General features: G+C 46.8%; 1 protein-coding gene across 1 annotated transcript; it reads left to right on the top strand.

Moving 5' to 3' along the window:
- Nucleotides 1–11,627: 11,627 nt before the first annotated feature.
- Nucleotides 11,628–17,414, top strand: LOC146869243 (uncharacterized). The gene is made up of 3 exons (XM_085646129.1): nt 11,628–12,358; nt 13,221–13,274; nt 13,611–17,414. Exon 3 carries the CDS (start codon nt 14,921–14,923, stop codon nt 16,571–16,573), a length of 1,653 nt encoding a protein of 550 aa, XP_085502255.1. The 5' UTR covers nt 11,628–12,358; nt 13,221–13,274; nt 13,611–14,920; the 3' UTR covers nt 16,574–17,414.
- Nucleotides 17,415–18,306: the final 892 nt, after the last annotated feature.

The raw sequence follows: 18,306 nt of genomic DNA, 5'->3' as shown, positions 1-18,306 counted from the left end.
CTCACATCCTGATCCTCCTCAGGCTTTGGCTCATCATCCTGGTCGTCAGCAGGCCAAGGCACACGTTCTGGTCCTCGGCAGGCCTCGCCTCACATCCTGGTCCTCACCAGGCCCCGCCTCACATCCTGGTCCTCACCAGGCCCCGCCTCACATCCTTGTCTTTGCCAGGCCCCCCTCACACCCTGGTCCTCGCCAGCCCTGCCTCACATCCTTACCAGGCCCCACCTCACAGCCTGGCCCTCGCCAGGCCCCGTCTCACATCCTGGTCCTCGCCAGCCCTGACTCACATCCTTGTCCTTACCAGGCCCCACCTCACAGCCTGGTCCTCGCCAGGCCCCGTCTCACATCCTGGTCCTCGCCAGCCCTGCCTCACATCCTTGTCCTTACAAGGCCCCACCTCACATCCTGGTTCACGCCAGGCCTGCCTCAAATCCTGGTCCTGGCCAGACCCAGTCTCACATCCTGGTCCTCGCCAGCCCTGCCTCACATCCTGGTCCTCCCCAGGCCCCGCCTCACATCCTGGTCTTTGCCAGGCCCCCCTCACATTCTGGTCCTCGCCAGGCATCGCCTCACATCCTGGTCCTCGCCAGGACCTCCTCACATCCTGGTCCTCGCCTGGCCCCATCTCACATCCTGCTCCTCGCCAGACCCCGCCTCACATCCTGGTCCTCACAAGTTCCTGACTCATAATCCTGGTCCTCCCCAGCTCCGGCTCACATCCTGATCCTCCTCAGTCCCCGGCACAGCATCCTGGTGGTCAGCAGGCCAGGCACACGTCCTGGTCCTCGGCAGGCCCCACCTCACATCCTGGTCCTCGCTAGGCCCGCCTCACATCCTTGTCCTTACCAGGCCCCACCTCACATCCTGCTCCTCGCCAGGCACCACTTCACATCCTTGGTCCTCGCCAGGCCCCACCTCACATCCTGGTCCACGTCAGGCACCGCTTCACATCCTGGTCTTTGCCAGGAACCCCTCACATCCTGGTCCTCGCCAGGCCCCGTCTCACATCCTGGTCCTCACTAGCCCTGCCTCACATCCTGGTCCTTTCCACCCCCCCCCGGCTCAAATCCTGATCCTCCTCAGGCCCTGGCTCAGCATCCAGGTCGTCAGCAGGTCCAGGCACACGTCCTGGTCCTCTCCAGACCCCGCCTCAAATCCTGGTCCTCCCAAGTTCCTGACTCATAATCCTGGTCCTCCCTAGGCCTGGCACACATCTTGATCCTCCTCAGTCACTGGCTCATCATCGTGGTCGTCAGCAGGTCCAGGCACACGTCCTTTTCCTCGGCAGGCCCCGCCTCACATCCTGGTCCTCGCCAGGACCCCCTCACATCCTGGTCCTCACCACGCCCCACCTAACATCTTGGCCCTTGCCAGGCCCTGGCTCAGTGTCCAGGTCCTCCCCAGGCCTCAGTTCAGCACCCTGATCCTCCCCAGGCCCCGGCTCACACTCTGGTCCTCCCCAGGCCCTGGCTCACACTCTGGTCCTCCCCAGGCCGCGGCTCACACTCTGGTCCTCCCCATTCATACCTTGGGGAAAAAAGTGTCAGTGACGTAGTCCTCAAAAATCTTTTATCTATGTCTTCTCATGTAGCTTTCCTGATGTTATCTCTGTCTGTTGCCACACTGGGTCCATTGTAATGTGATGTCATTTCCTGTAATGTCATGGACATCATTAGTGTGAGAAGATGGCCTGATGTATGATGTCACTAGTTCTAGTGTACACCTTATATCAGTCCAAACAACCCTTATGGTGATTGGTTGTAAAGTCAACCTTATAGACCAGCTATCCTAGTGGTAGCATGGACAAGAGCAGTCGTAGGCTAAACTCTGAATGGCATGTGAAGCCAGCTGTGATACCATATATAATCCCTTGAATACCAAATGAAAGGACACCACAACAGATATATATATAAAATAAAGTGTATTTATTCTAGTCAAACCCTCAGCACTCTTTATGAGATTAGAGGTAAGTACAACACAGTCTTATTTATGCATACATTAAGTCACACAGCTAAGTAATACAGTTAGGCCCTAGGGGCCACGCAAACCATATACTAAGTAAGTGGTATAAGGACCACTGTCACGGAAATAGAATAGGCCTAGGGAATCGCTGGGGCTACACTACACTAGCAACAGTTAGGAAGTGGGAGGCCCACGGGATTCAGGTGCAGAGTGGAAACACTCACGCGTAATGCGTATAGTCGATAGAAATAGTACAGTTTAGAAATAAACAGTTTAAGGACACTTCTGAAGCAGCTAGAGAGTCGAGACTCGGAAACTAGACCCTAGGATAGTCACTACCCTTGTGAGCACCGAAGTACCCAAGTTACCTAGCCCACGGGCTGCGGGTGCATAGGTGTGAACTTGCGTCGGGTTTCGTCGTGGACTTCTATGGATGCCTGAAGGAAAGTTGCTGACAGGCAGTCAGTGAAGAGTGTCCGGTGGATCCCAAGGCTGGGATCAAGAAGAGAGGAGACCTGCAAGCAGAAGGGACAGAGTCAAGGTCACTAGCCAGTGACCACGTGGAGCCAGGAAGGAACCAGGCGATGTCGTGAAGATTGCAGGTGAAGGTGAAGCTTGTCGTTGCAGCCACGAGGACCAGGGAACGTCGAGGACGACCAGGACCAGGAGGCGAGCTGTCCCACGAAGGCTCTTGCTGTCGGCGGTGTCGAAGTTGGACTAGGACTCACCAAGCCTTGGCAAGCGGAACCCACGAAGAACGGAGGACTTGCTTCTGGTGCAGACCAGGAAGGTCTGGGGTGCTTCTCTTTTGCAAAGAAGCAGGAGCCAGTCTGGAGGAGCCAAACCAGCAGTGAAGATTTCAGGATGCGTCGTCACAAAGGCCACTAGCCAGCGGGCAAGCAACCGAACAGACGCGGCAAGCAGGAAAATGCAGAAGGGCCCCACGCAGGACTTGTGGAGTGTGGGGGGCTGATCTTCGGTGCAGATGGTGCTTGGGGTTGGGGCTTCTCAATCCCCGGTGGACAACTTCGAGGGTGCCTCAGAAGCTGCGCTTGAAGATACTTGCCACTTTTCCCAGGTAGCCGGTCCCACGTCTCTCGTCGCCTCCACGGATCTCAGCTCGGCTGTGGATGTGGATCAGGGTCGGAGAAGTCTGGAAGTCAAGGCTCTGGTCGGGCTCTGCAGTCGGTCCCTCGTAGAACTTTAGCAAAGCAAAGGGTAGTCTCTTGATGGTGCCTGTTTGCACAGGGTAGCCACTCCTTGGCCACAAGGGAGATTCTTCAGTCTTCTTCTTTCGTCGAATGTCAAAGGTCCAGAGTTTCTGTTCAAGTTGCAGGTTCAGGATAATCTAATTTCCTGGGGCCCAGCTACCACTCTTATCCAAATCTGGGGGGCTGGGTTACCTGCTAGGTCACGCCTTATGGGTGGGACCTGGGAGGGGGGTGGTTACACCCCCTTCCCTTTGTCCAGTTTCGCGCCAGGACTGGGGCTGGAGTGCCCCAGCACCGGTTTGAACTGGACTATGCACGGGACACCTTGTGTGCCCCAGGCATGTCTCATTCTATTCCCTCCCTGCCCCAATACACTAAGGCCTGTCTGGGGTGGTGCTCGCACCTCCCAAGGCAGGAAACCTATTGTCCAAGCCTCCCTTGCCGGGATCACTCCCAGCAGCAGGAGGTCAGACTCGTGTCTGTGGCAGCAGCATCCATTTTGTGATGCTGGGGCTCTGGTTAACTTTAACCGGGTAAGTAGGTTACAACATGTCTTCTCCCTCTAGAAGGGAGGGATAATATCCTCATCCCCAGAAATGGGATGGGGATATTATTCCAAAGTGTTAGACACCTTACACAACATGTTTTGATAAAGCCAAACCATAGTTACCATAAGCGTTTAAGATTATAAGGCACTTTAAGAGTATATGGTAGGCTATATCATAGAGCAGCTGTAAGGACATGGTTCCGAAAGCTGCAGACAGGCTCAGCTCATGCTAGAGCACCATCTCACATGTTACCAATCACTCTGCCTCCAGGATTGTTAAGGCCTGCCATAGGAGTGGCTGATAGGTACACATGTGTCTATATGTAAGTTAGGTATAGGAATACTACACCTAAGCAAGGGGTGATTACATGACCTTGCCCCAGCTGAGTGATCAGCCAGTTGTGTCATAATGGAAGGCCAGGCCAGGGGTGGCATAATACATGCTGCAGCCCCTGGTAGGCCTAGGGTACACCTATGCCCTGGGTACCTAGGGTACACTGTACAGGGGCCAATAAGGTGATCCTATCCAAATGGGTTATGCACCTAAAGTACATAGTATCAATTTAGAGAGAGAACAGCAGGGCTGTGGGTCTGATTAGCAGGCCCACAGCCACATCTAAGTCGAAAACCAGTAAAGCAAAAGCAAAAAGTGGGGGTGAACATAGAAAGCAGACCCTACTCTCCTACAATTAGGCATAAAGGTATGTGATGCCATTTCCAGGGATGCTGAGGACCTAATCTCAGCCACTGGTAATTACTTGAGGCGGCATCTCAAACCATCATTTTTTGCCCACCATGCCACCTCAGACAGGAAGCAGACATATGCAAATCAGCCTTAGACTCCTTCCAATCGGATTAATCCAGCCTGAAAGGCCAAGCCAGGTCCTTTCTGAACCGGAACACAAGCAAACGAAGACCTGTTTCAACCCATTTGGGCCTTGAGTGTAGAGAACAGATTTATTCTAGTGGTGCAGCGAGCACGGGATCTATGTCGGGGCATACCTGTCGTATTTAGGAATACGGAAAATTATGGGTGGAATGCTTGAATTTATCTCGGACACTGGCAATTACACTGGGCCACATCCACGCCCAAACCTTTTGTACTTGTCCACCGTTGCACCTCGTCATGCAACCAATCATAGAGTTTTAGCCAACATTACATTGCATTCTGGAATTAGTACTTTGTCTTTTTACCATTATGAGCATGGGGTTAAAAATCCTGCCTTGCAAAGCGTTTTTGGTAAAAATCAAAGATAGGTTGAAGTTCTCAACTTTTGCAAGAGGCCTCTTGGCAGTGGTGCACACCTAGATCTTCACTGAAGTTCTGGGTAGTTGCTGCCCAGTCTTTATATGTAATTGGTTAAGTACTCTTCAAGATATCAATTTTTACAGTTAAGTAAAAATGTCACACTACGGCGTTTTTAGCAAATAATGCTTTCCTATGGAAAAAGAAACATAAACTACATACAGGTACTTGCAATCATATTTCAGGGGTGCCCTTTTGGGCATAAGGCGCTAGGGGGCCAAGGTCCAAATTATCACCAGCAGTTTGAGTTTACATGCCCTGGAGTGTCCAGGTGCAGAGGTGCTGGATAGGTTGTTAGCCTTGCACTCTACACTGTAGGCAAAAATGGAGGCCACCTAGAAACAGGCTGCAGAGGGGGACTTGAGGACAAGTCTGAGAGCTTCCAAAGGGGGGGCTCAGTTCATGAGGGTCCTGAGAGCAGGGGGGCACAGTTGGTTGTTGTGGAGGGTTTTAGGTAGCTGGACCCATGCATTAAAGGCACTCACGGTTCATGGTTGGACCAGCAGAAGGGACCAAATCAGGAAAGCCGGGCCACTCTTGGTTCTGGCCTCTACGTTTTTGATGCCCCTCGTCACTGATTGGTCTTTGCAGGGTTTGGGATCTAGATTGGACTTCAAACAAGCATTGATTTTTGCAAGGGCTCCAGTACCCCGGGCATTGGTGCTGTGTGAGTCCTGGTGTCTTCACACTTGGTGAGGAAAGAGATCAGACCTCTGGGAGCACGGTGATCAACTGCTGGGTGGCTGCTGCGTCGCTGGACCCAGGTGGTCAGCAGAACAGTGTACTGGGCATTGTGGTTGGTGCTTGTAGGTTGCAGTTAAGTGACTCCTCCACTTCTATGGAGATGCTGAAGGCTTGGCGAAGTGCTAGTGGCCCTCTGAGGCCTTTGGAGGATGCACAGCTGCAGGATGAGTTGGGTTGTCAGGACAGGAGCAGTCAGGGTTTGGTGCCAAAGTCGACCAGTAGTCCACAGTACTCACTTCTTTGGCTCTTCTTTGTTCATTTTTTGTCAGGTGAATCTGAGTTCCTGGTGTCAGGGGGGCACCTAAGCATTGAATCTAGGGACGTTAAGGAGAGTGAAGGGTAGTAGCCAATGTGCTACTTACTCTTGGGATCACAACACCCCCTATATGACCACTTCCTGTAGGGAGTGGGCATACCCCTGTCCCAGAGTTCCTAGTTCCACCAGAAACAAGCCCAGTCTTTATATGTAATTGGTTAAGTACTCTTCAAGATATCAATTTTTACAGTTAAGTAAAAATGTCACACTACGGCGTTTTTGCCAAGTAATGCTTTCCTATGGAAAAAGAAACATAAACTACATACAGGTACTTGCAATCATATTTCAGGGGTGCCCTTTAGGGCATAAGGCGCTAGGGGGCCAAGGTCCAAATTATCACCAGCAGTTTGAGTTTACATGCCCTGGAGTGTCCAGGTGCAGAGGTGCTGGATAGGTTGTTAGCCTTGCACTCTACACTGTAGGCAAAAATGGAGGCCACCTAGAAACAGGCTGCAGAGGGGGACTTGAGGACAAGTCTGAGAGCTTCCAAAGGGGGGGCTCAGTTCATGAGGGTCCTGAGAGCAGGGGGGCACAGTTGGTTGTTGTGGAGGGTTTTAGGTAGCTGGACCCATGCGTTAAAGGCACTCATGGTTCATGGTTGGACCAGCAGAAGGGACCAAATCAGGAAAGCCGGGCCACTCTTGGTTCTGGCCTCTACGTTTTTGATGCCCCTCGTCACTGATTGGTCTTTGCAGGGTTTGGGATCTAGATTGGACTTCAAACAAGCATTGATTTTTGCAAGGGCTCCAGTACCCCGGGCATTGGTGCTGTGTGAGTCCTGGTGTCTTCACACTTGGTGAGGAAAGAGATCAGACCTCTGGGAGCACGGTGATCTCCTCCTGGGTGGCTGCTGCGTCGCTGGACCTAGGTGGTCAGCAGAATAGTGTACTGGGCATTGTGGTTGGTGCTTGTAGGTTGCAGTTAAGTGACTCCTCCACTTCTATGGAGATGCTGACGGCTTGGCGAAGTGCTAGTGGACCTCCGAAGCCTTTGGAGGCTGCACAGTTGCAGGATGAGTTGGGTTGTCAGGACAGGAGCAGTCAGGGTTTGGTGCCAAAGTCGACCAGTAGTCCACAGTACTCACTTCTTTGTTCATCTTTTGTCAAGTGAATCTGAGTGCCTGGTGTCAAGGGGGCACCTAAGCATTGAATCTAGGGACGTTAAGGAGAGTGAAGGGTAGTAGCCAATGTGCTACTTATTCTTGGGATCACAACAACCCCTATATGACCACTTCCTGCAGGGAGTGGGCATACCCCTGTCACAGAGTTCCTAATTCCACCAGAAACAAGCCAGTGGAATCCTTCTTTCCTGGAGCACACCAGGCAGCCCACCTAAGGCGTGTGACTAGCCTGGTGGTGCAGCACGGCTGCTTGCATATCTAATTTCCTGCCTGTCCTGGTACCAAATGGGCCTCATGACTGGGAGGCATCTCCCAGGTCTGGGGGCAGCCAGGGTTGCATATCAAATGTAGCAGAGGCTTTGAGGCCTCTGGCCTTGGTATGCAGACTCACTAGCCATCCTGCTAGGGAAGGTGTAAACACCTCCTTTAGGAGTAGGCATTGTTTCTGACCTATGAGAGCGTGGGCTCTCATTTCCAGGGGGTCACACACTCATCTGTGGTGGAATGCGGAAAGCACCAGTCGGCCAGCACACTAAGAGGCTGGCATGTTTGTAGAGGGCACCTTTAAGGGGCCCTCTGGGTGCATGTTTCCACTACTGGAATCAGTATAGATGTATCAACACAAGGTGTTTGATACCAACCACCATAGGTTTCAGTGAAGCCATTATATAGCTGGGGAACTCGTAATAGCCAGTGCCCAGTACATGTACTTGAGATGGCTTCCCTGTCTATTTGTACTTTCTAGCAGTTGAACTACACAGCACAGGGTCATATCTGTTCATGCAGATAAGTCCTCTCATGTAATATGCACCCTTCCTTAGGGCTTTAAGAACTGCTGTAGGGGTAACATACATATAATGCATGTAGTGTCTGTGGGCATGGCACACAGCGTGTGTGCCATGTCATTGTTTGCATGAGTTTGGTGGTGGGTCCCTTAGGGTGGCACAATACATGCTGCAGTCCTTAAGGACCCTCTTTAGTACTCATGCCCTGACACCAGGGGTACCATTTACTAGAGACTGAAATAAGTGCTAAAGGTCTTGCCAACTGGGGAACAATTGAACAGTTACCTTCTTTTAGGGAAAGAGCACTGGCACTTGCGACCTGATTAGCAGGAACCCAGTGCACCTAAGTCAAAATTGGGGGTGACCATGTCAAAAAGGGACACTTTCCTACAATATCCCATTATAAGCCATCGATCTCTGGGGAACAGATCGTTGCAGCCCTGGACGCCCTAGCTCCAGGATCTGAAGGTCTGATGTAGGGTTTTACGAAGCTTACAAACCTATTCCGGCCCCACCTCTGCTGGAGGTTTATGCTGAGCTTTAAAGGCAGTGTGTTGCTGCTGTCTATAAGAAACGCAATCATTTCAGTACTCCCCAAGCCTGGTAAAGGCCTGGTTAAGTGTACCTCTTATCGCCCCCTGTCACTGCTTACCTATAATAATAAAGTCCTGCCTAAGGTGTACCACATACTTGAGAAAATTGTCTCCCCTTTACAGTCAGGATTTGTCCTACGTAGATCCACAGTGGTTCATCTACGGACTGTATTCGCCGTGCTGCATCGGGTAAACCCACACATGAAGGTGGCTGATGCTGATAAGGTGCTTGACTCCCCGGAATAGCCTTCTTGGTGGAGACACCTAGGCGCTTTCTTTTCTCTGGGAGTTTGAGATCACTTCTGAATCTTCTGCATACACAGCCTACAGCCTGAGTTTACGTAAATGAGCTAAACTCAGAGGCCATTCAGATCGCCAGGGGCACTGGGCTGGGACGCACCCTGTCGCCCAATATTTATACTAGCAACGGCCCCTTAAGGCCGTCAACTCCAGGAGAGGCATACCATACTGGGCTGACACCATTTAAACACTGAAACCAAGAAGAAAACAAATCTTTATAGACCGATTTACAGTTTACAGTTGCCAGCTCTGGAGGTGACTAGGGAGTTAAGATGGTCAGGCAACAGAACCTCAGAGTCCAGTCAAGTGAGCTTTCAGTGCTAACTTAAATTCAGTAAACGCTGGGTATCTCTTATCTGAGTCGGGAGAGGTCTAAGCATCTGAGAAACCACAGCGCAATGAGGACAGGAGGTCTGGGCACAACTCATACGTGGATATGATCTTTTCGGAGAGGAGCATGACGTGCCATCAGAGCAGGTACAGAACATAGGGTCATGTTGTGAGTAGCTTTGAACCTTGTAAAGATCAGTAATGTGTAAAGGACCTGGAGTCTGCAGGGAGAGCTCTTTCTTGATGTATGTGGGATGTGATGCATTAGGGATGGGCTGAGGGGTAGGTATCACAGTATTCTAGAGGCAGAACTGATGCCTTTTTCTAGGAAGAAAAGGCACCTTTAGAAAGCTGATCAGATGCCTCTTACCATAATACAATGTTTTCCTCGCTGTTAAGATGTTAGAATTTCATGGTGGTGGTGGGGAAATGAATAACTGCAGGCCGTGGCGTAACAAAGGCCCCCGCAGCCCCTGCATGTGGGGGGGCCCAAGCTGCATGGGGCCCCCTCAGCACAGTACTCTGGCCAGAGAGCTCCTGATTGAGTTCGGAGGGGGTCCCTTCACGTACCTTGCAGTGAGGCCTCCTCAAGTTTCATTACGCCAGTGACTTAAGGTGGGTCACAGGGCAAACAATAACTAATGGACCCCAACAGTGGCGAGTGAGGTCTTTTGCCACCGGTGTCCTGGGGTTTGGCCTACTGTGGCTCTGCAAACTGGGCGAAGAGCAACCCCTTCCGCACTGGACTCTCAGGGTAGAGCTGTCCACAGCATTTCAGGGAAATGGTGCGGGAGCACAGACTCAGGGCCAGACTTACGACCCACCAATTAGCAAGTCGCAAATTGCGTCGCATTTGCAACTCGCAATTTGCAACTCGCTAATTGGAAGGCACAACAGTGTCTCAGAAACTGTTTGGGATTCCTAATGGGGTCGCAAATTGCATGCCTCATTAATATTAATGAGGCAGGCGCAATTTGCGACCCTTTAGGAATGGCTAGCATTCACAGGGATGGTGGCCTGGCTGGGGTCAGCAGACCACCATGTCTGTGATTGCTTTTAAAATAAAGCAGTTTTTTAAAAATGCAGCCTGTTTTCCTTAAAGGAAAACGGGATGCATCTAAAAAAGAGAAATTAAACTTTTCAGTTTAATTTTCTTAAGGGCAGGCAATGGTCTCTGGGACGGCAGTGAAGCAGCTTGAATTAGAACAAAGTCAATATGTTTGGACCCACTTTTCTGTGGTATTTTCAGACCCTGAATTTAAATTCACTGTCTGGGTTTACTGGTTTCGCTGCTTACCTTTCAATGTCCATTTTCCTCTGTAGCACAAGATGGATGTTTGTGCAAAGTGATTGCTCCTCACAGCAGGTGGAGACGATGCTAGCGCCAAGTGGGAATACTAGCACCATGAGCACAGTAAGGCTGAACATGGCTCCTTGCATCATTCCCAGATGGGCCGTCCAAAGGAACACAAAGAGTCCATCTCTCCCAGAAATGTCTTTCACTAGTGTTTGTCTCTGCAGACTCTTCCCATTCCCCCACCATTAACCAAACAGGAGAGCTCATTAAAGACCAATCATCAATCCTGGTCACATAGATTTTCTAAAAAGCAGTCCTGACTCCATCCCGCCACCCTTGTGTCCAAAGTTACACCCTTCTCTTTGGGATTTCTGCCAATACACTCCAACCTGTGCCATGTCAGCCCAGAGCCAAGCCAACATGGATGCGACTGATAACAAGATACATAGACACGTGTAAACAACATAGAGTCCTTCTACCTTATAATATAAATACACATGACTCGAAATTTAAACCGGGATATCAATGCCGGGTTTGGTCACCCTTGAACAGGTAAAAAAGCCTGTTCAGCTGGTGACCTCTAAGGAGATGGTACTCTGCCACCGCCACTCACTGTACATGGCCAGGGACACAGACCGAGGTGTGCTTTTAGGGTCCATCTATGTTCTCCCGGCCAGGCACTGGGCATTAGGGTCAACTTTGGGCCTAGGCATGTAGTGCGCACTCAAGGTCTTGCGTTTGCTGAGGCCAAAATAAAATTAGGATACCAGACTCACGTACAGTTTTGTCTCTCAAAGGCAAGGGTACACAGGCCTTAGTCAAGATACGTGATAGGGTGAGCAAACAGGGCCAAACCAGTTTATATTTTTGTCTTCCCCTAAAATAATTGGCTTCTGATATTTACATTTATTTATTTTAGCCTTCAGTTGTAAAATCATAATGTACTGCTGCCTTAGGGTCAACTTTGGGCCTAGGCATGTAGTGCGCACTCAAGGTCTTGCGTTTGCTGAGGCCAAAATAAAATTAGGATACCAGACTCACGTACAGTTTTGTCTCTCAAGGCAAGGGTACACAGGCCTTAGTCAAGATACGTGATAGGGTGAGCAAACAGGGCCAAACCAGTTTATATTTTTGTCTTCCCCTAAAATAATTGGCTTCTGATATTTACATTTATTTATTTTAGCCTTCAGTTGTAAAATCATAATGTACTGCTGCAGAACTTTGAGCTGGATAAGGGTTGTGTCAATCAGTTCCGAGAGGGAGGAATTGTAATATGATTTAAACACCTGAAACGAAGAGAAAATGCAAGTTAAACTATTCTGTATGAAATGCTCAGTTGGTTAATGTGATAATTTCTGTTGTTGTGTTAAACTGGAGGGTCGCTAATTTGAATCCTGGTTGGTGCATTAGGGAATAGTGATTTGTATATTTACAGTGCTATAACGTCACAGCATGCGTGAGACACTAAGACCTTGTTCACCCTGTGTGTGCACTGTGTATTCATTCAGACCTTTTGCAGCAAGGGTTCCTGGTTATTGGTGTGTTCTTGTACTACAAGGTTTGGATTTGAAGGAAGATGTGTTTTGTGGGTTTGGTCATAGATACTAAGAGAATAAAGTGTTTTTTCTAAACCATAGATGCTTGACAATGATTTCCACAGAACAAGAGTTCCTTTTGTTTTGTAAGTTCAGGACGGTTATTTGGAAAATGGGATGAAGCGTAATTGTCATCTGATGCAAATAAGCTCTTGGTTAAAGCATGTCTTTACTTCTTCTCAAAGTATTCTGGGAAGCCACGCAGTGCGGTGCGGCCATCACTCTTGGAGAAACAAAATAAATAACTGTCAGGTAAGGTTTCCTTTTACCCTGTTTCTTTTTCCTCTATTTGCTCTCTCGAGCTGTTTTTGTTTTTTTATGTCTCTACAACTTCCACTTTTGACTTCCTCACTACACTATTTGTGTTGCTATCAAACTTCTGATAATAAAAAAAAATTGCTTTTACGCAAGCCACTTTCTCATATTTCCTTATAATAGTACACTCATGTGCTCAGCGAATTATCTCCAATTTCATAAATTGTACTATGCTTTTGTCTGCCTGCCTCTTCCTTTAGGGCCTTTATTAATAGTAAGGGTTCTCTGACAAAGTGCATCACCGGTCAAGGTTTTGTAACGGCGTGCTGCTTTCCTGTGTTCCTTCAAATGTCCTCCTAATATCTTTTTGTTCCCGCTATTGTAGCTGACCACCTGTGTACCCTGGCACCCACCTGATGGAGCCACGTTCCTCCAGGAACATGTTGGGGGCGTGGTGCAGGTCCAGTTGTTTTTCAGGTTTTGATGCACTGGCCATGAGTGCTTGCCTCCCGTGTTGCCCAGCAGTTCCTTGACTATCTGTGCATTTGTCTCCTCCTCTACCCACTTGACACTATGCTCCTTCTGTTTGTTCTTTCTGCGTCTTTTCTACCTCAAGTGATACTATCCTCTCTTGAAAGGTTCTTTCCGCGTCTTTTCTCTCTGCATCTCACTTCCACCTCATCAGGTCCTCTCATTCTGTCCTTTTCTGTCTTGTCTGACAATTCACGGGTCCACCTTGGTCCCTGTCGTGAGAGTGGAAGATAGTCTTCTATTCTCTTTCCTCTCTTTGTTCTGTTTGCCTTTTCTTGTCCCTTTTTGGTTTCCTTTACTGTTGTGGTGTTTTTTTTTGCTTTGTCAGGTGTTGCAGTACCAGGATCTTGTTGGAGGAGTCTGACGATTTTCAGGCCACAAAGTAAGTCCTTATCTTTTCCAAAATTTGAAACTGTGAATTCCGCTGAACTAACTGGACACAGCCTCAGTAGACAGGGGCATTTAAATCACAGAGTACAAGGCCAATATGTTTGTTGAATTAAATGTCCCTTCATAGATTGCTGAAATAAGGAATAGATGAATCCTCTAAGTGGGCATTGGAGTAAACAGTATCTAATATTTTATTAAAGGTGTTAAAATATTTTCTGTGATGCTAGCCGTTGTCATAGAAAGAGTAAATTGTTGGTGTTGGATGCTTCTGAAAATCTGTGTCGCAATGTATGTGTAACTTGTGTTTCTTTTTTCGATATCCCCTCAGTTTGCTCTCGCAACCTTGAGTTCCAGTGCTTCCAAGCTCCATATCTACACAGTGTCCTAGAGCTGTTTCTCCCCTGTCGGAATTGCAGCTCAAACTGAGTTCCTATCTAATTTCAGTAAATGCCTTCTTTCTGCAAAGAAAGCAGTCATAAATATTATTTCTGTGTGTCCATTTATAGTCTCTAACTTTATTTGTACAAGTCACTGAAACATGAACCAAAAAAGAAATGTACTTTAGTGAAACATGATGAAAAGATTTATGTTGAAGAAATTAAAACATTCTACATTTTAGAGCTCTAAAAAGAAACAAATTATTTGTGCCAGGAATGGTGAAGAAAGGGCTGAATGTCAAAGTAATATCACACATTTTGTATGTTCATTATAAGTTGTCAAGTCACTAAAGTAAAATCACAAGAAGCAATTGCCAAATTTTCCATTTCAAAGTATGTAAGAACTAAAATATTGGTGACAATTAATATCCACGCAGTGTAATTGAGAGCAACTAATCAGTGTTGTAAATTCTATCTGATGGTTTATAAGGAATGTCTTGGAGACCCAAGCGCCTTTGCAACAAAACAGTATCTCTACACATGACGTGGCCGAATTGTGAGGATTACCAATCACCTCAATTTAAAAGAACAATCTTTCGTCTATGTCTCATGTGATACAAGTGGAGAGAATACATTATTTAAATGTAAGTAATTGTGAAAATGCTTTCCCTGTTGTCACTACAGCAAAATCGCTGGATTATCATTTTGAACATAGAAACATTTTCTCCAGGAACTCTGTCTCTTGGGTTGATCTCAGTTGTTTCAAAGTGTCTCAGACTGCCAAAGTCAATCATGTACCTACTGTAGCTTTAGCCACAGAGCCAAAAAAGCTAGTACTGGGATAGGAAGCTTAAAAGAGCAATCATTGTTGCATGTCTTGATCCCCGATTAATACTTGTATGAACAAATTTAGGTTAAATGTAAGCACTAAACCCCAAAGACCTTGTCAGTGCTTTTAAAACTCCTAAATCCAATGTGGAGTCAGAAAATGAGTCTAAATTAACTTGAAAGAACTGACCTGGGCATAACTTTGAGAAAATGATTCCCCGAAGGACATCTTAATAAAAAACAGGGGGATCCTCTGTGAAAGTGTATTGGGCAAGTTAGATAGACTGCCTTTAAACGTCGGAAAAACGATCTCCTAATAAATCTATGATTCATTAAATACAAATGTTTGGCAGAGTATGTGTAGTGTATTTAAAAGTTAATGCTGAGTGTAACATGAATTAATTCTGATTCTGAAATCAGATTCAGTCCAAAGATGAAATGTATCCAGGAAAAAATCCAACTTGGGGATACACACAACTCGAATAAGACCAATGAATGTGAGAGCAGCTTTAGTTCTCAATCCCACCTCACTAAACATGAGAGAACTCGCAGTGGACAAAAACCTAATCAGTGCTCTGAGTGTCAAAAAAGCTTCAGTCATAAGGCTACTCTAACTCGACACAAGAGAATCCACACTGGACAAAATCCTGATCAGTGGTCAGAATGCCAGAAAAGATTCAGTATGAGATTTAGTTTAATTCAACATGAGAAAACTCACACTAGGCTAAAACCGTATCAGTGTTCTGAATGCCAGAGAAGCTTTAGTCAGAAAATAAGTCTCACTTACCACGAGAGAATTCACACTGGGCAAAGACCTTATCAGTGCTCTGAATGCTTGAAAAGCTTCAGTAGGAAATCTAGTCTCGCTCAACATGAGAGAACTCACACTGGACTAAAACCGTATCAGTGCTGTGAATGCTGGAAGAGCTTCAGTCAGAGCTCTGATCTTGCAAGACATGAGAGAACTCACACTGGAGAAAAACCGTATCAGTGCTGTGAATGCTGGAAGAGCTTCAGTCAGAGATCTGATCTTGCAAAACATGAGAGAACTCACACTGGAGAAAAATCGTATCAGTGCTCTGAATGCTGGAAGAGCTTCAGTCAGAGATCTGATCTTGCAAGACATGAGAGAACTCACACTGGAGAAAAACTGTATCAGTGCTGTGAATGCTGTAAGAGCTTCAGTCAGAGATCTGATCTTGCACAACATGAGAGAACTCACACTGGTGAAAAACCGTATCAGTGCTCTGAATGCTGTAAGAGCTTCAGTCAGAGATCTGATCTTGCAAAACACGAGAGAACTCACACTGGCCAAAAACCTTATCAGTGCACTGAATGCTGGAAGAGCTTCAGTCAGAGATGTAATCTTGCAAAACACGAGAGAACTCACACTGGAGAAAAACCGTATCAGTGCTCTGAATGCCAAAAACGTTTCTGTCACAGATCAGGTTTAACTCTGCATGAGAGAATCCATACCGGGCTCAAACCGTATCAGTGTTGTGAATGCCAGAAAACGTTCAGATTGAAACAAAGTCTCACTAAACATGAAAGAACTCACACTGGGAAAAAACCTTATCAGTGCTCTGAATGCTGGAAAAGCTTCAGTCATAAATCTAGTCTCACTCAACATGAGAGAACTCACACTGGACTAAAACCGTATCAGTGCTGTGAATGCCAGAAATGCTTTAGTCAGAAAGTAACTCTCACTAATCATGAGACAACTCACACTGGGCAAAAACCGTATCAGTGTTCTGAATGCCAGAAAAACTTTAGTCAGAAAACAAGTCTCACTAAACATGAGAGAACTCACACTGGGCAAAAACCTTATTCGTGCACTGTATGCTGGAAGAGCTTCAGTCAGAAATATGCTCTTGCCCAACATGAGAGAACTCACACTGGGGAAAAACCGTATCAGTGCTCTGAATGCCAAAAACTTTTCTGTCACAGATCAGGTTTAACTGTACATGAGGGAATCCACACCGGGCAAAAACCTTATCAGTGTTCTGAATGCTGGAAAAGCTTCAGACTGAGACAAAGTCTCACTCAACATTGGAGAACGCACATGGGGCACAAACCTTATCAGTGAACTGAATGCCAGAAAACCTTCAGTCACAAAATGTATCTCACGCAACGTGAGAGAACTCACACTGGGCAAAAACCTCATCAGTACTCCTAATCCCAAAAAAGCTTTAGTGAGAAAGCTAGTTTAATTCAACATGAGAGAATCCACATTGGGCACATACCGTTTCAGTGTTCTGCATGCCCTAAAAGGTTCAGGCGGAAAACCTGTCTCGAAAAATCAAATGGGCGTGGGGAGGGGGTAGAAGCATGCGGAAAGGACACTCACCTTCCTCAAGTGTAGCATGTCTTAATCAAATGAGAGTGAATTAAATGATTTACTGGTGTCTTCATGTACTAGTTGTCTACCTGAAAGCCTTAACCAATATTTTCCTCTGGTGGTGTTAACTGGTCACCATTATGATGTAGTATCAGGCGGCAGCATCAATTGGTTTCGCACATAGGTATTCACTTCCCTAGGTGAATACCACCTTCTTTCGAGGGAAAATACTGCAGGGATCTGTGTAGTGAAATATAAAATTGCCTCTTATATCTAAAAATTGGCATTTTCGTGTGATGCTAAGGACCACGTAAACGCCCGAACAACATCACCACCTCACTTATTAATCTTACCCCTGTATACTGCACTTCTATTAAACGTCAATTTTTAGATGAGGGTTTAGGGTAGACAACTGGTACAGAAAGACACGAGGAAATCATTAAGTTTACTCTCTTATGATTAAGACTGAAAACCTGTCTCACCCGACATGAGCCTTTACATTCTGGGCAAAAACCTTATCAATGCTCTGAATGCTGGAAAAGCTTCAGTCAGAAATCTGCTCTCTCTCAACATGAAAGAACTCGCGTTAGACAAAACCTTGTCAATGTTCTAAATGCCAGGGAAGCGTCTGCTGGAGATTAAGTTTGATCATTTGTTTTCTCGTTGTTTGTTTTCTGATGTTAAATCAGTTTTCTAAATGTGTTAAAAACTTCAGTTGTAAATGCAACCTCTCTTCATGAGAGAGACAATGTGGGAGAATAAAAGGAACTCGCTGTCGACACTGGGGGGGGGTCGTGTTCAGGTTTGCAAAACCTTCACAGGTAGCAGCCACAAAGACATCAATTCATTGATTGTCCAATAATCTGTTTACTGAGAAAAGCACACAGCAAAGGATGGAAATGCTTGAATTAATGTAATTGCCTAATGACTATTTGTGGGCTCATTCCACTCAGTTTGTTTTGCTTCCTGAGTGTTAATAAGCCACACTGGACAAGGTCCAGTAGATCCCTAACTTTAAGGCCACACCCCTATGATCTGCAATGTAAGTAACTCAAACTGTTTCCACCCTTAATGAGGCTCACCAGGTAGCTGCAGCAGGATACTCTTTGTTGTAGGTCTCTGTGGGACCAACGTCTTTTCATGTTGATGCTACTTAGGACTGATCATTATGGAAAACTAAAGGTGATGAAGGACTGGTAGTTAATCTCAACAACATAACCACATCATTCTCTTATCTTTGTACAACTAAAGACAATGCCATCCATATGGAAACCATTCTTGGCCCCACCCTAGATAGTCATAATCACTTCTGTTCCGAGGTGACACAGCCCAGTATTACAAAGATCCACTTTACTGGCCTCTTTCCATTTTGCTACAAATTGAACCTACTTCCCATCTGCTAAGGAAAGTTTACAAGCTTTAGAATCACAAGGGAGACTCAAAAATCTGTGTTTTACATTGTTAGTACTACGAAAGTACTA

This window comes from Triturus cristatus, chromosome 1_1 (assembly GCF_964204655.1).
Source record: "Triturus cristatus chromosome 1_1, aTriCri1.1, whole genome shotgun sequence".
Lineage (NCBI taxonomy): Eukaryota > Metazoa > Chordata > Amphibia > Caudata > Salamandridae > Triturus > Triturus cristatus.
This window is presented reverse-complemented; position numbering and strand designations above follow the sequence as displayed.